The 20,975-nt window shown below is 46.4% G+C and overlaps 1 protein-coding gene across 1 annotated transcript in view; it reads right to left on the reverse strand.

Annotated features, from left to right (window-relative positions):
- Positions 1–20,975, reverse strand: part of EPHA2 (EPH receptor A2) — a 46,626-nt gene that overhangs the window by 2,402 nt on the left and 23,249 nt on the right. The window contains exons 4-16 of the mRNA XM_087702367.1: positions 19,206–19,361; positions 17,067–17,399; positions 15,112–15,236; positions 14,831–14,990; positions 13,875–13,977; positions 11,592–11,647; positions 9,897–10,022; positions 9,554–9,736; positions 7,862–7,923; positions 7,449–7,658; positions 5,461–5,610; positions 2,359–2,552; positions 1,286–1,441 (exon numbers count right to left, since the gene is read on the reverse strand). Of these exons, the coding sequence (XP_087558493.1) occupies positions 1,286–1,441; positions 2,359–2,552; positions 5,461–5,610; positions 7,449–7,658; positions 7,862–7,923; positions 9,554–9,736; positions 9,897–10,022; positions 11,592–11,647; positions 13,875–13,977; positions 14,831–14,990; positions 15,112–15,236; positions 17,067–17,399; positions 19,206–19,361 (2,014 nt within the window). The remainder of the gene's footprint in view (positions 1–1,285; positions 1,442–2,358; positions 2,553–5,460; positions 5,611–7,448; positions 7,659–7,861; positions 7,924–9,553; positions 9,737–9,896; positions 10,023–11,591; positions 11,648–13,874; positions 13,978–14,830; positions 14,991–15,111; positions 15,237–17,066; positions 17,400–19,205; positions 19,362–20,975) is intronic.

The raw sequence follows: 20,975 nt of genomic DNA on the forward strand, positions 1-20,975 counted from the left end.
TTGCGCCATGTGCATTTCCTCCTTCCTGCTAAAGGTTATCGTTCATTGGCGAGAGAAGGCCTAGTTTTCTGTTTGAAAAGTAGGGCAAAGGGGTGTCATTAGGCCAAGTCCAGTGGGGGCTAAGACAAAAATTTTAGGGGTCATTTCCATATCAAGTGGTCTGATTTCATGAAGGTGCTGTGCTTGAACATCACGGATTTCGGTGAAATTTGGTGTGAACCTGCGCGCACGTCCCCAATGAACATTGGTAAAGTGTTACATGTGCCGATGCAATCCTTGCGGGGATGTAGTCATTTGTGTGACCACCATACCGCAGCCTTCGACTCTGAGGTTTCAGCAACTTTGAGACCGAATATCTCCGGCAAGGTTTTGTTGAGAGAAATAAAACTTGGCCATCTTATACAATTTGTTGTGCTCTATTAAGCAAAATAATAAAAGTATTCCCATGAGTGATCGCCATCAAAATAATCTGGAGCAAAATTGGCCAGAAATGACTACTATATTTTTCAGAGTATAAGACGCACCTTTTTCCCTCAAAAAAGAGGCTGAAAATCTGGGTGCATCTTATACAATGAATACAGCATTTTTTGCCTCCAGAAACCCCGCCCCCTTCACCAAAATGGCTGTGCATAGCCTTTAGGAGCCTTGCGGAGTGCTCCTGGGGGCTGGGGAGGGTGGAAATGAGCGAAAAACGGGCCATCTTTTGCTCAATTTTGCCCCCTCCCAGCCCCCAGGAGCACCCTATAAATCTCTTAAGGCTGTTCATGCCCTTTTTTTGTCAAAAAACGAGCCTGTTTTTTGCTCATTTCCCCCCCCCTCCTCCCAGAAGCACTCTACAAGTCTCCTAAAGGCTATTCATGCCCTTTTTTTGACAAAAAATGGGCCCGTTTTCGGGAGGCCCGGAGAATGCGAACACGTTTTTTTTAAATTTGCCTCTTCAAAATCTTGGTGCATCTTGTCCTCCGATGCGTCTTATACTCCGAAAAAATACGGTATAACTCTGCAAGTATTTCATCGGCAAACGTAACACTTTACCAATGGTCATTGGGGATGCGTGCGCATGTTCACACCAAGTTTCATCAAAATCCGTGATGGTCGAGCAGGGAGCCCCAAACCACTTGACATGAAGTGACCCTTAGAAGAATGATGCAAATTCTTCCTACGGAACAGAACAAAGACTTCCAAATGCAGTGGAATGAAATGGGGGGGGGGGGTGCGGGGCCGTCGAAAGCTCAGTGACCAAAGGCTCGTTTCCCAGGGCAGGCACCAGCAAAGCCACACTCACTCGTTGGTCATCTGCACCACCTTCTCAATGACGTTATAACCAGCCTCTAGGAAGTGCTCTGTGTACTGGTGCATTTTGATGGACTCCAGCCACTCTGCCACAGTTCGGAATGGGACTCCCTCTGAGCCGCTGGTGCTGGGTAAACGGATGGAAATCCTTCAGAGACAAAAAAAAAGAGAAAAGCCCGCAGCTCTTTAGAACCAAATAATTTCTAAAACAGGTGTTGTGGCCTGCCGGCGGCCAGCAAAGCTGGCAGCAGAGTCGGACAGTGAGGAGGTTGGGGAGGAACATGGGCCACTCCTGGGGGCTGAGGAAAGCTCAGACGAGGGCTCTGCGTCGGAGGCAGAGAGGGAGCTAGACAGCAGCGAGGCAGAGGAACAGCTGGAGCCTGTTCCCAGTGTGCGCATGCGCAGAGCTGCCGGAAGGGAAGAACAACTAAGAAAGCAGGGTTGACTTAGGAGTAAAGCCACACCTTGGAGGTGATTGGCCCCTCCCATAGGAAACAAAAGAGGAGCGAATGGGGAGGGGGCTTTTGCAGGAAACAATTCGTTCCTTCGGTCGTTTCAAGAGTGGAAAGTTCTGTGTGTGACTATAAGAGTTTGGAAACTAGTTATTTGGCAGCTCTCCGAGCGAGATAAGGTTCGTGTGGATAAACATTCCTCAGAAAGACTGTTTGCTAAGCCTTGCTGACTGTGAATGAAAGGAATTCACAGTCATGTCAATAAAAGGAGTTTTGCCGGGACCAAGACTCTTGTTTCTTGCCTTTTAAGGAAGCCTGGGTCAGAACAATAGGGCTGGGGATTTCGGGATGTGAACATGGCATTCTTATTTCTGGGCCTGTTCTCACATACATACCTCTAGGTCAGTGGTTCCCAAACTTGGCAACTTTAAGACTTGTGGACTTCAACTTCCAGAATTCTCCAGCCAGCTCTCCCAGAGAATTCTGGGAGTTGAAGTCCACAAGTCTTAAAGTTGCCAAGTTTGGGAACCACTGTTCTAGGTCAAGGTGCAGAAGCATAGACAAACGTTCCGAAACCACCAGAAAGGTACAAGGAGTTGAGAGCAAGACTTACCGAGGGTCAAACTCTGCCAAAGTCTTGAGCGACTCCGGAGCACGGATGAGCTTGTCCAGGATGCTAACGATGTCCGTGAATTTAGGCCGCTGACTTCTCTCTTGTTGCCAGCATCGCATCATCAGCTGGTAGATGGCGGAAGGACACTCCAGAGGGGCAGGGAGTCGAAAGCCCTCATTAATGGCCTTCATGACCTAATTGGGAAGGAAAATAGCAGTTGGGAGCCTGGGAGATTCCACCCATCCGAGGAGGAGTCAGCAGCCTTCAGCCTTTCCAAAGGAAAGCACTGAGATAACCACTCAGTAGAGCGGATGGTCAGGGAGCCCTCGCATCGCACCCTCGTGGGAATTTCAAAACCCTGTTCACTAAGAAGGAATAACAAGATCCACATTGATCATTTTCAGTCTTTTAGAAAGAATTGATCTGCGGAAGGACTCTTCTACCTTGTCAAACAGAGGCTGGGTCCCTTGCAAATGGCATCTATTTTCTGGACTTATGAGTTGTTATCTTGATTTTTAGTTTATATCCTGTCTTTGATGACTTTAGATGGATACTTTGAATACTTCAAGGTAAAGGTTCCCCTCGCACATATGTGCTAGTCGTTCCCAGCTCTAGGGGGCAGTGCTCATCTTCGTTTCAAAGCCGAAGAGCCAGCGCTGTCTGAAGACATCTCTGTGGTCATGTGGCCGGCATGACTCAATGCCAAAGGCACACAGAACGCTGTTATCTTCCCACCAAAGGTCGTTCCTATTTTTCTACTTGCATTTTTACGTGCTTTCGAACTACTAGGTTGGCAGAAGCTGGGACAAGTCACAGGAGCTCACTCCCTTATGTGACACTAGGGATTCGAACCGCCGAACTGCCGACCTTTCTGATTGACAAGCTCAGTGTCTTAGCCTCTGAGCCACCGTGTCCCTTTTTTTTAATAAGATAGATAAATGATAGATAAATAAAATACAGAGTTAAAACTCAATGTTCATAGATATGAAACCTTTAGATGGTACAAAAGTATTTACAAAATTGAGAGGCTACGCTGGACAGGGATCTCTTCATGCCCCTCCCAAAGTGGATGTCTGCTCCAGAGCGCCTGAGGGGACGACAAGGGTGGAAAATGGAGCTAAAGAAGGACTCTGAGGGCAGTGAACAGCCTGCTATCTGGAGTTATGGGGGAATCCCATCACTTGAGGGTTCCAAGAAAAGGTATCGAGCCCAAATTTGACAAATGTGTAGCCATCTTATTTAGCTGTCTTTCATACTCATTACACTAAAAATCAGAGACATCACCCTGCCAACAAAACTGCGTCTAGTTAAGGTGATGGTTTCCCCAGTTGCATTGGAGGGCTGTGAAGGTTGGACCGTAAGGAAGGCTGAGTGCCAAAGAATGGAGGCCTTTGAACTCTGGTGCTGGAGAAGAAGACTCCTGCATTGAGTCCCTTGGACTGCAAGGCCATCCAACCGGTCAGTCCTAGAGGAGATCAACCCTCACTGCTCTTTAGAAGGCCAGATCCTGAAGAGGAAACTCAAATGCTTTGGCCACCTAATGAGAAGGAAGAAGGACTCCCTGGAGAAGAGCCTCATGCTGGGAACGCAAAAGAAGAAGGGGACGACAGAGAAGGAGATGGCTGGATGGAGACACTCAAGCAGTCGGCGTGAGCTTAAAAGGACTCCAGAGGATGGTAGAGGACAGGAAGGCCTGGAGGAACGTCGTCCATGAGGTTACGATGGGTTGGACATGACTTTGCAACTAACAACAACAACAATTATACTCATTTATTCCTTTTCTTTCTCTTTACTCTGTAAGGGGGTGGTTTGGGCTCACCACATTCTTAAGGTGGGGGGGAAGGAGCGAATAGATAGTGAGGATTGTTTTGATTACGTGACCTTCTTTCCCGTGGGAAGCGAAGCTGCCCCTGCTGAGAACAGAAGGGAGTTTGAAGAGACTGGGCCATGTGGATGGAGTGTTTATTGGAGAATGTGACTTTTGAGGGATCTTTCTAACTTACAAGTAATTCCGATTTGTCTCAGATCCGGAATTACAACAGACTTTGCCAATTGGATATCTACCTAAATAAAAGAAATTTGTTTTCGAAGATGGACTTTGTACATTTTTGAATGGGTTTGATCCCTTGGAAACCTGACCAAAGGTTGCGTAGCCATTGGCCTGGAATGGACTAGAAGACCTTCAAGGTCTCTTCCACCCCAGGTTTCTAAAATAAATTTATGATCTGCCGGCAGCCTGCGGAGCACAGTGAGGAGGTTGGGGAGGGACATGGGCCAATCCTGGAGTCTGGGGAAGGCTTGGACGAGGGCTCTGCGTCGGAGGCAGAGAGGGGGCCAACGCCATCTGGGAGTTATGTGCTGCCTCCGGGGCCTCCAGAGTCAGATAGCAGCCAGGCAGAGGAACAGACCCCGCCCCTGTTCCCAGTGTGCGCATGCGCAGAACTGCCAGAAAGCAAAAATAGTTAAAACAGAAGGGAGGACTTGGGAGTAAGGTTTGGAGGTGACTGGCCCCTCCCATAGGACATAAAGGAGGAGCAAAGGCACATGAGCCTTTGCAGGAAGCAACTTGGTTCATGCTGGTCCGTTTACTTTCTGAAGCTCCGTTTGGACTCTTTGCTCCGTGTGGCCTTGCCAGGCTAATTGCCAATGAAGTCTTTGGCAGCGTTTCAATGGAGATAAAGGTGGGTGCTTATCAGTCTTATCCTGAAAGACTTTGACGGACTACTGTAGGACTCTTTCCAACTATTTGGAACTCATTACAGGCTGTGAAAGAATATAATTCACAGCCTTTGAAAGAAAAAGAGGGTTTTTGGATTTAATCGTATGCGTTTTACTGTATCAGGAAGCCTAGGTCAGAACAAGAAGCCTGGTGAAGATCAACTACAGTTACCAAGGAAAAAAACCTTTTCTTCAGCTGGAAAATAAAATGGGAGGATTCTTTCCTTGGTTTCAGACTGGACATGGGCACCTCTGGGAATCCACCAGTGGGAATGTCTTCAGGCCACTTCATAAGCAAGAGTGTTAGAAGGAGACGAGGGGCGATGGAAGGCGTTGCCAGGGCTGAATCCCACATCTGACATCGGGGTCTCTCAAAGGACCTACCTCATGATTGGAGAGCTCCCAGTAAGGGCGATCGCCGTAGGACATCACCTCCCACATGACGATTCCGTAGCTCCAGACGTCGCTGGCGGAAGTGAATTTGCGATGAGAGATGGCCTCGGGCGCCGTCCATCGGATGGGGATTTTCCCGCCCTGAGTGGGAGGAAAAGCAAACTTGCAAATCACAAAGCACTAATGCTGGAAGGACGCCAATCACAAAGTGTGTCACCTTTATACATAAATTATAAATAATTTTATTTTAATTTTATAAATAAATAAGTGATTTCAAAGACCTTCAAAGAACAACTAGACACAAGAACAGTTTCCACCCCGAACGCCATCACTCTGATAAACAATTCCCTCAACACTACCCTACTATTTACTAAGTCTGCACTACTATTACTATTAATCTTCTCATTGTTTCTATCACCCGTCTCCTCCCACTTAGGATTGTGTGAGTGTAACTCTGTTGCTTGTATCTTTACGATGTATATGAGTTTCCTAGTATGATTTGATTGCTTATTTGTACCCTATGACTATCATTAAGTGTTGTATCCTATGATTCTTGATGAATGTATCTTTTCTTTTATGTACCCTGAGAGCATCTGCACCAAAGACAAATTCCTTGTGTGTCCAACTACACTTGGCCAATAAAAGAATTCCATCCTATCCTATCCTATCCTATCCTATCCTATCCTATCCTATTCCTTATCCTATTCCATCCCTTATTCTATTCTATTCTATTCTATCCTATCCTATTCTACTTTTCTATTCTATTTCTATTCCATTCCATTCTATCCCTTATTACATTCCATCCCTCATTCCATTCCATTCCATTCCATCCCTTCTTCTCTTCTCTTCTCTTCCCTTCCCTTCCTTATTCCATCCCTCATTCCCTTCCATTCCATTACTTTTGGTTTTTTAAACATATCCCTGCCCACATAGGCTTCTGCTGGGCTTCATGTATTTATACTGTGTCACACTTGGCTTTGATCATGATTTGCTAAACAAAGTGTAGGGGCCTGGGGCAAGCCATAAATCTTGCGTACAAGCCCGAGTGACCGAATTCAATCACCCTGCTAGGCCAGAACCATCCATACTTGTGGAGTGGAAAAGTGAGACACAGCAGCAGTTCCAGCAAGCATTAGAGCTCTTTGGCAGATGTTCATGAACAGAAATCAATTTTGGGCTGGAGACATGGCCAACTCGCCACTGGTTTAGAAAGATGGGAAGAGAGGAATTTCTTCATTCCCTCCCCTCCCTCCCCTTTCCTACCACACTGGGCTCCCACCGGAGTCTGTGGAATAAGACAAATTGATCTGCTGACATCTTCCTTTTTACATCCCTGTATCCCCCTCTTCCTTTTCCAGATTCTCATTCAACCTAGCCTCATCCCTAAGGTAAAGGTAAATTCACTGCCCAAGCCTTTTCCTAATTATTTGCATAGAGATTATTCTTTATACTATTTATGTTGTTTGTATTTTTTGTCATGGATTGCACCAGAGAGGCTAAAACCAATTTCATTGTATACATGATGTACAATGACCATAAAGGCTAAAAGTAAAGGTTCCCCTCACACATATGTGCTAGTCGTTCCCGACTCTAGGGGACGCTGCTCACCTCCATTTCATAGCCGAAGAGCCAGCACTGTCCGAAGACGTCTCTGTGGCCATGTGGCTGGCATGACTCAACGCCGAAGGCGCACAAAAATAGGTCCCTATTTTTCTACTTGCATTTTTTTTTACGTGCTTTCAAATTGCTAGGTTGGCAGAAGCTGGGACGAGTAATGGGAGCTCACTCCATTACGCGGTGCTAGGGATTCGAACCACCAAACTGCCAAGCTTCCTGATCGACAAGCTCAGCGTCTTAGCCCCTGAGCCACCTAGCTCTAGGCATTTTGCTTCAGCCGGAGTAATTTCCCTGTTCTTCACAGTTATCTTGGCAATTTGTCACTTAAGAGGGAAGACAGTCGTCCCTCCGGGATCACTTACGCTGGTGGTATAAGTAGCTTCGGGATCATCCTCCAGGACACGGGACAGACCAAAATCGGAGACTTTGCAGACCAGCTGGCTGTCCACGAGGATATTGCGAGCAGCCAGATCCCGATGGACGTAGTTCATGCTGGCCAAATATTTCATCCCGGAAGCGATTCCTCTCAACATGCCTACCAACTGGATGACGCAAAACTCCCCGTCTTTTTCCTGTTGGGTAAAAGGAGAGGAAGACACTTCAGAGCCGCCACACTTTTAAAGGGGGATTTAAACAGATGATCGAGTCTGGCCCAGACATACCTCCAGCCCTCTTCGCTTTTGAGAATTTTGAAAGGCTCGATTCACAAGGGAGAGTCGGCTCCCTTGCTTTACACATGAGAAGAGATGTGGAAGAGGAAAGGGTATAAACCTACCCGTAGGAACTTATCCAAGGCACCGTTCTCCATGTATTCGGTGATGATCATGAAAGGCTTAACTGGAAGGAAAAGGAAAGGTTGACAGGTGAAACCAGGGTGGATAAAAATTGAGGTTTTTTTTTTTTTTTTTAAATTACAAATCGGATTTTTTATAATTTAAATTGGATTTTTTTAAAAAAATTTATTCCATTTATTTTAATAAAATGTTTTTGGAGTAAAATCTATGTAAAGATTACTGCTGCTGGCTGGGAGGGGTGTATCTATTGGGTAACGAGATTTATGACACAGACTGAGGGGAGGGAGGGAACAGGGATAAAGTTCAGAAGCAGATAAACAAAGCAAAGATTTGGCTGCGATCAAATCTTCCCCAATGAAGCTATCAATTAATCACTGGTTTTTTGTATTAAAACATTGGCTCGATTATTACGATTTAGTTACGGCATCGTTAGGAAACTTGACACAAGATACGTTAATACTTTAGCTTGTTCAGCATGAAATAGAGCTTAGTTATGGAGCATGAGGCTGTATATTCTGAAATATTGAGACTGTTGGTGAGTCAACAGCAGGTTAGAGAAGGTGCTGCTGTGGGACAGAGATGACAGTTACCGTATTTTGCAGAGTATGAGACGCACCTTCCTCCCCCCAAAAAAGAGGTGAAAATCTGGGTGCGTCTTACACACTGAATACAACATTTTTGGCCTCCCGAAATCCCACCCCATTTGCAAAAATGGCCTTGCATAGCCTTTGGGAGGCTTCCAGAGTGCTCCTGGGGGCTGGGGAGGGCAAAAACGAGCGAAAACAGACCATTTTTTGCTTGTTTTTGCCCCCCCAGTCCCCACAAGCCTCTCAAAGCCTATGCGTGCCCTCTTTTCCGCAAAAAATGGGCTCATTTTTGCAAAAAACGGGCTGTTTTTTTGCTTGTTTTTGCTCCCTGGAGCATTTTACAAGCCTCTCAAAGCCTATGCATGCTGTTTTTCACAAAAAATGAGGCATGCAGAGGATTCAGGAGGCCTGCAGAATGCAAAACCTTTTTTTTTAAAAATGTACCTCTTCAAAATCTTGGTGCATCTTATACTCCGAAAAATACGGTACTCTTTAAAAATTATGATTTAAATCCAGTTGATTTAAATCCAGCCTTTTTAATCAAATCCACCTTGTGTGAAACCCACTCAAGATCTCCCCTGCTACCCCTGCTGTTCTGTCCCCCCCTTCACGGCTCGTTAACAAACGCAGGCAGGCAACTTAAAAGGAAGTCTGTCTTTATCAGTTCTCAGTTCAAACTGGCTTCGAGCCCAGAAATAACATAAATACAAGTCTCCGACAAGTATGCAAAACAAAAGACCCTTACAAGCACTTCACTTCTTCCACAGTCTCCACGGATCAGGTTTACATGAAACACCAAAGCACTTATCCAAGTGTAACAGGCATAAATCATGATGAATAAGCAAGCAATGTTGTACAAACCAAGGCACGCACGAAGGAACGACGTTGACTCCAGCAACTAGGGCGTGGCAGCATCCGTCCTTTTATCTCCAAATTTCCTCCCACAAGCCCCAGTTGCATACTGAATCTTGTATCCCGAAAAAACTCACAGCAGAACTGCTGAGTCACAACACCCTGCCCAGGGGAAAGTGATGCCTTGGAGCCAGAAACCAAGACCCAAGCGAGGACCCTACCCCCAGCACTTACATTTGGAGACCACTCCTTCCAAATGGATGATGTTTTGATGACAGAACTGCCCCATGATGCTTGCCTCGCTCAGAAAGTCAATGCGTTGTTTTTCGGTGTAGCCGGATTTCAGCGTCTTTATGGCCACGGGGTTCTCCTTCTTGCCGCTTTTCAGAATGCCTTTGTAAACCTCACCAAATTCTCCTAACGGAGGGCAGGGGGGAAAAAAACGGAGGCGTTGAAAGAATCCCTTGGAACGATTTGTGATGGAGCAGGGAGGTTAAATTAAACACAACCCTCTTGATCACAACTCAAGCAACCGTCCCTTTCTTGCCCTGTTTTTGGGATGATGGGAATCCGTTACCTGCTCCGATCACTTTATGCCGAGAAATGCTGGAAGGGTGGATCTCGGTGGTGAACTTCAAGACCGCCTGATTGGGGTCTTCGTAAGTGTGGGGGTCCACGTAGGTCTTCAGGGGTTTGAGCTGATCTGCAGAGTCCAAGGGTAGAAAATGAGAATAGCTCACCAAGGGGGCTCCCCTGCTTTGAAGTGGAGAGAAATTCGGTTGTTTGGTCAAACCTGAACCCAACCTCTCTCCACGGTCTGCCTCTTAGGGATTGGATGGAAATAGGCACGCCTGTTTTTTTGTTTTAAAAATACTAGCTGATAAGCCGGCGGTGGCTGGGTATTTATAGACGTCGAAGCGTTTGTCTGACAGGGAGCCATTGAGAGGGGCCTTTTGTCTCCCTGCTCCCATGCCCATCATCCCTGCCCTCTCCCTTCCCTGTCCCATGCGCTCCTCTATCCCGCCCTATCTATGATCCTGGCACTTTGCCCCGAAGCATTTGTCTGACAAGAAGCCATTGAAAGGGGCCTTTCGTCTTCCTACTCCCATGCCCATCATCCCTGCCCTCTCCCTTCCCTGTCCCATACCCATCCTCCCTGCCCTCTCCCTTTCCCCTCCCATGCGCTCCTCATTCCTGGCACTTTGCCCCGAAGAGTTTGTCTAATTGCCGCTCTCGGACGCCACACTTGCTCTCCTTAACGGGCCAGGCGGTCCAGAGTTATGCTGGGACACAGACACATACAAACAGTCTCACACACCAGGGGTGTCTTTCCCCTCCTCCCCCGCTATTTGTTTCCAGAGGGTAATTCATCTGTGTACCAAGTTTGGTTGAAATTGCTCGAGGCACTCCAGAGTTATGCTGGAACATATATACATACATACAGCTTAATAGAAGACCAGCTGAAGGTTGACTCAGCCTTCCAATATGCTTAGAGAGGCTGTGAAGTCTTAAGTGCTATTGGATAGATAGATAGATGATAGATAGATGATAGATAGATGATAGATAGATAGATAGATGATAGATAGATAGATAGATGATGGATAGATGATGGATAGATGATAGATTGATAGATAGATAGATAGAGGATAGATAGATGATAGATAGATAGATAGATAGATAGATAGATAGATAGATAGATAGATGATAGATAGATAGATGATAGATAGATAGATAGATGATAGATAGATAGATAGAAAGATGATAGATGGATAGATGGATAGATGATAGATAGATAGATAGATAGATAGATAGATAGATAGATAGATAGATAGATGATAGATAGATAGATGATAGATAGATAGATAGATGATAGATAGATAGATAGATAGATAGATAGATAGATAGATAGATAGATAGATTGATAGATAGATAGATAGATAGATAGATGATAGATAGATAGATAGAAAGATGATAGATGGATAGATGGATAGATGGATAGATGGATAGATGATAGATAGATAGATAGATAGATAGATAGATAGATGATAGATAGATAGATAGATAGATGATAGATAGATAGATGATAGATAGATAGATAGATGATAGATAGATTGATAGATAGATAGATAGATAGATAGATAGATAGATAGATAGATGATAGGTAGGTAGGTAGGTAGGTAGGTAGGTAGATATAGAGAGAAAATCCTTTCTAGTGTCCCAGATTTGCTCAATCTTCCTAGTGCAACCATACAATAAAGTGACTAATACTCACCAGATTTGGAAAAGTAAACATCTTCTGAAGTTTGCCGGGCCCGCAAATTCTTTTTCCTAAATGAAATTAGAAGGGTTAACTGATAATTCCCGAAAGACGGCAGAGCCTTCAACTCCTCCCAAACATCTTCCAACAGCTGGATTAAAGAAGCCTGTTTTATTCTCCTCCTCCTCCTCCTTCTCCCATTGTTATTAAAAGTTTGAAATAAGGAGGCCCCGTCTTCAGTAGGAGGCCTGGGAGATGCTTATCAATCTCAGCTGCTGCACTGCTTCCCTCTTCAACTTCTCTCTCCTGCAGAAATGGCGCACTGGGCCTACGATGAATAGTTAATTTTCTTGCAGGTTTAAAAACTGGATGATACGCCTAGCACGCTTTCAAGGAGAAGGGCAACCTAAAATTAAGAACCACACTATAAAAAAAGAGGCTGAGACTCTAGAAAAAGTGCAGAGAAGAGCAACCAGGATGATGAGGGGACTGGAGGCTAAAACATAGGATGAACGATGGTTACAGGAACTGGGCCTGGCTAGTCTAGTGAAGAGAAGGACCAGGGGAGACAGGATAGCAGAGTTCCCAATATTTGAGGGCTGCCACAGAGAGCGGGGGGGGGGGGGTATCAAGCTGTTTTCCAAGGCACCTGAAGGCCAGACAAGGAATAATGGATGGAAGGAGAGATTCAGCTGAGAAATTTTCTGACAGTGAGAACCATCTTGCCTCCAGAAGTTGTGGGAGCTTCATCACTTGAGGCTTTCAAGAAGAGACTGGGCAGCTACTTGTCAGAAATGGCATATAGGGTCTCCTGCTTGAGTGGAGGGGTGGACTAGAAGACCTCCAAGGTCCCTTCCAACTCTGTTATTCTATTCTTCTACTGTATTTTTAATGGCAAAACCCAAGAAAGATTAAACTGATGTCCATCTGCAGCAGGGGTGTCAAACTCAAGGCCCGTGGGCCGGATCCGGGCCGTGAGGTACTTAGATCTGGCCCACAGGGCTGCCCTGGAAAGAGTGAAGGCCCGGCCCGTGGTGCCTCTACCAGTGAAAACGGAGCCCGCGACTCTCCCAAGTTCCATTTTTACTTGGCGAGGATTGCAGGAAGCTGTGGCAGCCGAAAACAGAGCTAGAGGGCCTGTTTTCGCTGGCAGAGCGCTTGGGACACCACAGGCGCCCCCGACACAAGTGGCCACATCCACCCTGGCCACACCCAGCCCAGCCCCCCCCCTCCAGGTCAAACACAACCCTGATGCAGCCCTCAATGAAATTGAGTTTGACACCCTTGATCTAGATTCTTGGTCATTTGGATGGAATTCTACATTTCCTTGTGCTAACTACCACCTCTACTCCTGTTCTCCACCTCACCCCCGCTTCACACCCTCTCACCTTTGAAGAAACTCCAGCAAAAAGAGAGGGGGGGGAGAGAGAAGGAGGGAGGGAGAGGGGAGGGAGAGAGAGAGAGAAAGGGGTGAGGGAGAGGGAGGGAGGTGGGGGAGATGGAGAGGGAGAGGGGTGGGGAAGAGGAGAGGGAGAGAGAGAGGGGAGGAGAGGGAGGGATGAGGGAGAGAGTGGGGAAGAGAGGGGAAGGGAGAGGGAGTGATGGACAGCTGGAGGGGGAGGGAGAGAGGGAGTGTGGGGAAGGGGTGGGGCGAGGGAGGGATGGGGAGAGAGGGGAGGGGTGGGGAAGAAAAGGAGAGGGAGACAGAGGGAGAGAGAGGGAGAAAGAGAGGGAGGGGATGAGGGGGAGAGGGAGGGAGGGGTGGGGAAGAGAGGGAGAGGGAGGGAGGGAGAAAGAGGGGGCAGGGGAAGAGGAGAAGGAGGGGGGAAAAGGAGGGGGCAGGGAAGAGAAGGAGAGGGAGAGAGGGGGAGAGGGAGGGGGAGAGAGGGAGGGAGGGGGAGAGGGGTGGGGAAGAGAAGAGAGGGAGAGAAGGGGAGAGAGGGGGAGGGAGAGAGAAAAAGGGAGGGAAGGGGTGGGGGAGAGGGAGAGGGTGGGGAAGGAGAGGGAAAAAGAGAGGGGTGAGGGTGAGAGGGTGGGAGGGGGGGATGGAGAGAGAGAATAGTAACCCAGGAAGTGCAATTACTGGGGAAAAAAGATTGGGATGAGGAAACTGAGACAGTTCCCCATCGCCTGCTCTCTCCTTTGGGCATACAATTTGTATTGTTTCGATACCCACAGAGCCTGGGTGTTAGTGGGGGCACGTGGAGGACAAAAATATGGGAAATGGGGTATTTTCAGCCCACCTAAAACTCCTCATGTCCGAAAGAACCAGAATTTTAAAACAAATACAAAACAAACCTTTGTCGAAGGAAGAGAAAAAGTATCACAATGACAGCAAGCATGAAGATGAAGCCAGCAATGGATCCTCCGAGGACTGCGGCCGTATTCACACCATTTGGATCTATGGAGAGAAGAATACTACAGGTAGGGGGAAGCCTTTTCAAAAGATAAATTCCCAGGATTGGTGGTTGTCAAATGATTAACTCTGCCTCAATATTGCATTTATTTTTGCCGCCACCTCATTAATCCTAAGGGGCTCCTCTGAAAAGAAAGAAAAAGGAAGAAAGAGGAAAGAAAAAAAAGAAAAGATAGAGCGATAAAGAAAGAAAGAAAGAAAGAAAGAAAGGGAAAGGAAAGGAAAAAAGGAAGGAAGGAAGGAAAGGAAGGAAGGAAGAGAAACGAAAGAAAGAGAAAGAAAGAAGAAAAGAAAGAAAGAAAAAGGAAAAGAGAAAGGAAAGAAAGAGAAAGGAAAGAAAGGAATAAAGGAAGAGAAAGGAAAGGAAGGAAGGAAGAGAAAGGAAAGAAAGGAAGAGAAAGAAAGGAAGGAAGGAAGAGAAAGGAAGAGAAAGGAAGAAAGAAAGAGTAAGGAAGAAAGAAAGGGAAAAAGAAAGAAAGGGAAAGGAAAAAAAGAAAGGAAGGAAGAGAAAGGAAAGAAGAAAGAAGAAAAGAAAGAAAAAGGAAAAATAGAAAGGAAAGAAATAGAAAGAAATGAAAGGAAGGAAGATAAAGGAAGGGAGAGAAAGGAAAGAAAGGAAGAGTAAGGAAAGAGTAAGGAAGGAAGGAAGAAAGAAAGAAAGAAAGAAAGAAAGAAAGAAAGAAAGGGAAAGGAAGAAGGAAAGAAAGGAAAAGAAAGGAAGAAAGATTAAGGAAAGAGAAAGAAAGGAAGGAAGAGAAAGGAAAGATAGATAATGAATGAAAGAAAGAAAGAAAGAAAGAAGAGAAGGAAAGAAAAAAAGAATCCAAAGCAATCTCACTTTCAGGGAGGGTCTCAAACTCGTGCTCCATGCTGTGGGCTCCGTGACCCTCCTGGGTCAGCGCCTGGACGCTCACAAGATACTTGGTCTTAGGGGTCAGCTTATGGAGGGTGACGGAGTTCCCTTCGGAGCGCAGGACTGAATAGCTGTTTTCATCCTTCTGTAACAACAGCAAAGCAACAAAAAGTGAGAGAGCGAAAAAAGAAAGGCTCATTTTCCTACTTCAAAATATAACCCACCCACCCCCCAAAGGACGTTGCAAAGGTGGGAGCGAGTCCTACCTTCTTCTTGTAAGTAACCTGATATTTCCAAACATGGCTCTGTTGGCGAGGAGGGACGGTCCAAGACAATGTTAAACTAGTAGTGGTCCGACTGTCCATGGTCACTGAAGTTACTCTTGGTGGTTCTGAACAAGGAGGAAGAGAAAGAGGAGGAAGTAGGGCTGACAAAATCCGCATGGAGCCAGTTACGCTTTTCCCACCATTGCCTTGGCCAGACACGACGGCATGAATCCCACGTTGGATTTACACAATCAAAAGCTGCTCCCTTTCAGTAGGGTACAACTTAGTTACTCGTGTGCTTCCTAATGTTGTCGCCGGCCAGCAACCAGCAGAGCTGGCAGCAGATTCGGACAGTGAGGAAGCTGGGGAGGAATATGGGCCAGTCCTGGAGTCTGGGGAAGGTTCTGATGAGGGCTCTGTGTCGGAGGCAGAGAGGGGGCCAGAGCCATATGCCAGTTATCAGCTGCCTTCAGAGTCAGACATCAGTGAGGCAGAAGAACAGCTGGAGCCTGTTCCCAGTGTGTGCATGCACAGTGGCCAGACGAAGGGAACAGTTGAAAAACAAGAGTCGACTTGGGAGTAAGGCCACAGGCGGACGATGAATGGCCCCTCCCAGAGGAAATAAAAGAGGAGCGAAAGGGGAGTGGAGTTTGCAGATCATTAGTTCACTTAATTGGTTTGGGACTCTCTGAGGCTCCTTGCTACGTTTTGCAGCTATCGGCCTGGCAGTTCTCCAAGCCAGATAAGATCTGTGACTGTAAATCCTCCCTTGAAAGACTTTTCTGGATGTCAATGAGCAGAATTAACAGTCAATTACTAAAAGTTTTTTTTGTCGGGACTAGGAGTTTGCTTCAGGCTCTTGGGAAGCCTCGGTCAAAACACTTAATGTTAAAAAGGCTGCCCCAAAGGAAAAACCTTTCTCCGTCCTGAAGCCATGATTAGAATTTGCAGCGGAGCCACAATGAACAATGTCATAGAATTAAGTGGCTTTGTCGAGTTTGTTTTCAGAAGACGGCAGTCTGTTAAATCACGGAGGGATTTGATAACTGTATCACAAAACTATCTATTTTGACGTAGAAGTAAACGGCCCACAGTGTCTCACCAAATGTTTTCCCGAAAATAAGCCCAAAATAGACCTCCCTGGATAATAAGCCCAATCGGGCTTTTGAGCCCATGCGTTAAAATAAGCCCTCCCCAAAAATAAGCCCTTCCCTAAAATATTAAAACGCATGCGCAGCCAGTCTCCACCATTTCCTGGGGAGGAAAGGGGGAACATGCCCCAAGGCTCCACATTCACCTGCCATCCACGCGGAACGATGCTCCCCAAAACCCTAGCTACTGCACCCCTTCAGTGGCGGCCGCAATATAAGTGGCAGGCTCAGCAATGCTCTGGCTGGCAAGAGCGTGCCAGAAACAGACACGGCCCTCTCTGGATTAGCTGATCCGCAGGCCTCAGGGTTTGGTTAAGGGGCGTCCTGCGCCTCAAAAATAATAAGACCTCCCCGAAAATATTGCAACACAGCAGCAGCCATGAGGTGACCACGCTCGCCCCCTCCTGCGCCTCAAAAATAATAAGACCTCCCCGAAAATATTGCAACACAGCAGCAGCCATGAGGTGACCACACTTGCCCCCTCCTGCACCTCAAAAATAATAAGACCTCCCCGGAAATATCGCAACACAGCAGCAGCCATGAGGTGACCACGCTCATCCCCTCCTGTGCCTCAAAAATAATAAGGCCTCCCCGAATATAAGGCCAAGCGCTTATTTCTGGGGTCAAAAGAAAATAAGACCTTGTCTTATTTTCGGGGAAACACGGTCCCCAAAAATCAAAGAACTGTAGCCTGTCTTAATTCCACCCAGGGGCCGCAGACTGACAGACCTCGGAAATTGGCAATCTCACTGTATCACTAGATCCCCTCCCTTTTAATCCGGTTACGATACCCGAGACCTTTACCTGTCTGATTGACGCTGATGCTCGTGACTCCGTAGCTGCGCTGGGTACTGAAGGAGGACACGCCATTTTGGGCTTCTACGGTGAAAGTGTAGTTTACGTGTGGCTCCAGATCGCTAACCGTCAAGGATGTGCCGGTGAGTTTGTGCGGATTGTCCGAATATCGGAGAGCGGCGTCGCAAGATCGGCAGTCCCCCGAGTCTGGCCAGCACTGTTCGCACGACACTCGGTAGCTGACATCTTGGCGGCCTCCCGAGTTCTGGGGCGGAGACCAACGCAGCTGGACTTTAGCCCCCAGACCGATCGCTGTCACCCCCTGAGGAGCAGAGGGGGGCTCTGTCAGGAGGACAAAAAAGAATAATTGGGAAAAATGAAATAAAAGCATACCCAGATCTCATGGATGCAATCCCAAAGATGATTCCTTAAACCAGCAATTTAACTGATTTAACTGCACATTTTCCCTCTCAGTTTCCACTGTGTATCTCTCTGCCCTTTATCTCCTGCTGCCTTTCCTTCCTCTTCCATTCTGCACTTCCTTAGATGGGATTTGGACAAAGCAAAATTGTAGAAGCCAACCTTAAGGGTTATTTATTTATTTATTCCAGAATTGTTTCACTAAACAGAGGGAAAAGTCATAAAAGCATAGGTCCTATTGACCCGAAACCTGGGATATTTTTTGTTGGGCATTCTACTAGAAAAAATTGACAAAAAGACTGTAGATCTGATTTTATATATATTAACCACAGCTAGAATTGTATTTGCTCAACAATGGGAAAATGATAAAATACCGTCAGATGACAGGGTCATTAAGAAAATATTAGAATGCGCAGAAATGGACAGATTAATGCTTATTATTAAGGATAAAAATGAACTGAATATTTCTTGATGTAGGATGTATTTTACCCATGGTGAGACAAGTTAGACGTTAGAAAGGAGGAGATACATACATAAAAAAGAGGAAATGTTAATGTGGAGAGAATTTGATGATGGAGATGTTATGTACTATTGTAATTGTATTGATATATAGTTATATTCTTGATAGTATTGTGATGACTATTACAACACCGTATTTTTCGAGTATAAGACGCACCAGAGTATAAGACACCCCAAGGTTTAGAAGAGGCAATTTTTTAAAAAAGGTAGGTAGGTAGGTAGGTAGGTAGGGAGAGAGAGAGAGAGAGAGAGAGAGAGAGAGAAATACAGTAGGTAGGTAGGGAGAGAAAGAGTAGATAGGTAGATAGAGGGAGAGAGAGGGGGGGAGGGAGGGAGGGAGAGAGAGAGAGAGAGAGAGAGAAATACAGTAGGTAAGTAGGGAGAGAGTGGGGGATTTCCAGGTGTATTTATCCATGGGCTGGAGAAGAAAATCGCTGACAATCTGCAACACCTAAGACTTTGTTTCTGCTGGCACAGCACTTGATCAATCTAATTCTCATCAATCACTTTAACTACAAAGCTTTCCGAAAGGGGGAAAAAAAGTTTTTGCACTCTGCAAACCTCCCAAAAATGGCCCGTTTTTAAAAAAGGCATCAATAGCCTTGGGGGGTGGTGCAAAAACGCCCAAACAATGGGCATTTTTTTACAAAAACTGGCCTTTTTTTTTTTTTTAATTACATGCATAGCCTTATGGAGGCTTATAGAGTGCTGCTGAAGAGGGGGGGGGGGCAAAATTGAGCAAAAAATGGTCCATTTGTTGCTCATTTCTGCTCTCCCCAGCCCCCATGAGCTCTCTGAAAGCCTCCATAAGGCTATGCACGGCCATTTTGGTGAAGGGGACGGGGCTTCAGGAGGCAAAAAATGCTGTATTCAACGGATAAGATGCACCCAGATTTTAAGCCTCCTTTTTTGAGGGAAAAAGGGTGCGTCTTATACTCCGAAAAATACGGTATGTGGATTTTGATTGTTTAAAGCCCAGCTCTCAAACTGTTTGGTGGAAATGGAAAGTAACGTAAACAAAATATGAAAAAAACAAAATAACAGTGTAGCTCCTCCCATCGGAGTGAACAAGTGTGTGAAGAAAGAGTCCAAGGTCTTGATACCTGCAGACGGATGGTATTATCCAGCCGCCTAGCCTAGGGGGAAGGACAAATCAACGGTCCTTCCGGGCATGGCCCCTCCCCAGCACCGGTTCTGTTTCTCACTTACTTGTGCACGCCATGGAAACCGGATCACTCGGAGCCCGGAAGTAGCCTTCCTCACAAGGACACAAAGTGGAGCCTTCCAAAGAAGGCAGTGTGTGTGCGGGACACTTCGCGCAGGCGCTGTTGGAGACGTCTTGTTTAAAGAATCCTGGCGAGCAAGCTGGAAGGAAAACAAATATATATATATTTGTAACTGCCATTTCAACCAGCAGATTAAGTAAAGCATAGCCTTTATAAGGGATCACTGTGTCTCAGTGGCTAAGACGCTGAGTTTGTCGATCAGAAAGGTCGGCGGTTCGAATCCCCAGCACTGCATAATGGCATGAGCTCCCGTGACTTGTCCCAGCTTCTGCCAACCTAGCAGTTTGAAAGCACGTAAAAATGCAAGTAGAAAAATAGGGAACACCTTTCGTGGGAAGGTAACTGCGTTCCGTGCACCTTCGGCATTGAGTCATGCCAGCCACATGACCACGGAGACGTCTTTGACTTTGAAACGGAGATGAGCACCGCCCCCTAGAGTCGGGAATGGCTAACACATTTGTGTGAGGGGAACCTTTACCTTTAGCCTTTATTGTCATTGTATCTCACGTATATAACGAAATTGGTTTTAGCCTCTCCGTTGCAATCCATGACCAAAAATACAACAACATAAATAGTATAAAGGATAATCCCTAATGCAAGTAATAATTAGGAAAAAAAGGCTTGGCCGGTGAATACAGAAATCGGCTACAAACAAAACTCAGAGACATGGATTGATAGCGGATTGTGAACAAATCATTTTCCTGGAATGGGAACAAATGTGTTATTACAAGCGCCGAAATAAAAACATGTCCGTCAGAGCACACCTGGGTGCTTTTAAAATGAAGCCCTGCTCGCTGGCCCTGAAGTTTTGAAAACGCAGCTTCATCTCAAAACAGGGGCGAGGCGGGATGGGCACCGCCCAACTCGAAGTGAGTGAGATCACAGCATCTGCCTGCTGCCGTTTTGGCTTTTTATAGCACCCTTTGCTGATATCGGCAGATTTTGGAGGTAGAACATTGTTGTAATTATGTTGGCAGGACAAGGCTGCAGAGAAAATTCCATTCAGCTTAAAGAGTATTAACTTCCTGGCTAGCTACATACTTCATATTTACTTCCTGGACAACTACAGCCTCCCGTCGGAAACAGCTTTGCTCTCGGGGTCCTGGGAATTGAGTCACGTCCGGTAGGAAGCGGTAGAGGACGAGGCTTTGGAAGCTCTGGTTTGAGCCTCTCTCTCTCTCCGGCCACCACCTCTTGCCGTCAAGATGCCCGTCGCCTCAGGGAGAAAAGCCCCTCCACTTCAGAGCCAGTGAAGACCATTCTGAAGACCGCTGAAATTGGTCTCTCCCATCTGGCTCAATGGCTAAGACGCTGAGCTTGTCGATCAGAAATGTCGGCAGTTCGGCGGTTCAAATCCCTAGCGCCGTGTAACGGAGTGAGCTCCCGTGACTTGTCCTAGCTTCTGCCTGTCCGAAAGCACATAAAAAATGCAAGTAGAAAAATAGGGACCACCTTTGGTGGGAAGGTAACAGCGTTCCGTGCACCTCCGGCGTTTAGTCATGCCGTCCACATGACCACGGAGACGTTTTCGGGCAGCGCTGTCTCTTTGGCTTTGAAACAAAGATGAGCACTGCCCCTTAGAGTCAGGAACGACTAGCACGTATGTGCGAGGGGAACCTTTACCTCTTCTTAGGAAGAAGCTTGGACAGTGTGATGGAGGTGGGGGCAGCTTTATTAGATTCCCAGGGCATCA

This window comes from Thamnophis sirtalis, unplaced genomic scaffold (assembly GCF_051295495.1).
Source record: "Thamnophis sirtalis isolate CommonGarterSnake01/CBP01778 unplaced genomic scaffold, rThaSir2_p1.2 scaffold_15, whole genome shotgun sequence".
Taxonomy (NCBI): domain Eukaryota; kingdom Metazoa; phylum Chordata; class Lepidosauria; order Squamata; family Natricidae; genus Thamnophis; species Thamnophis sirtalis.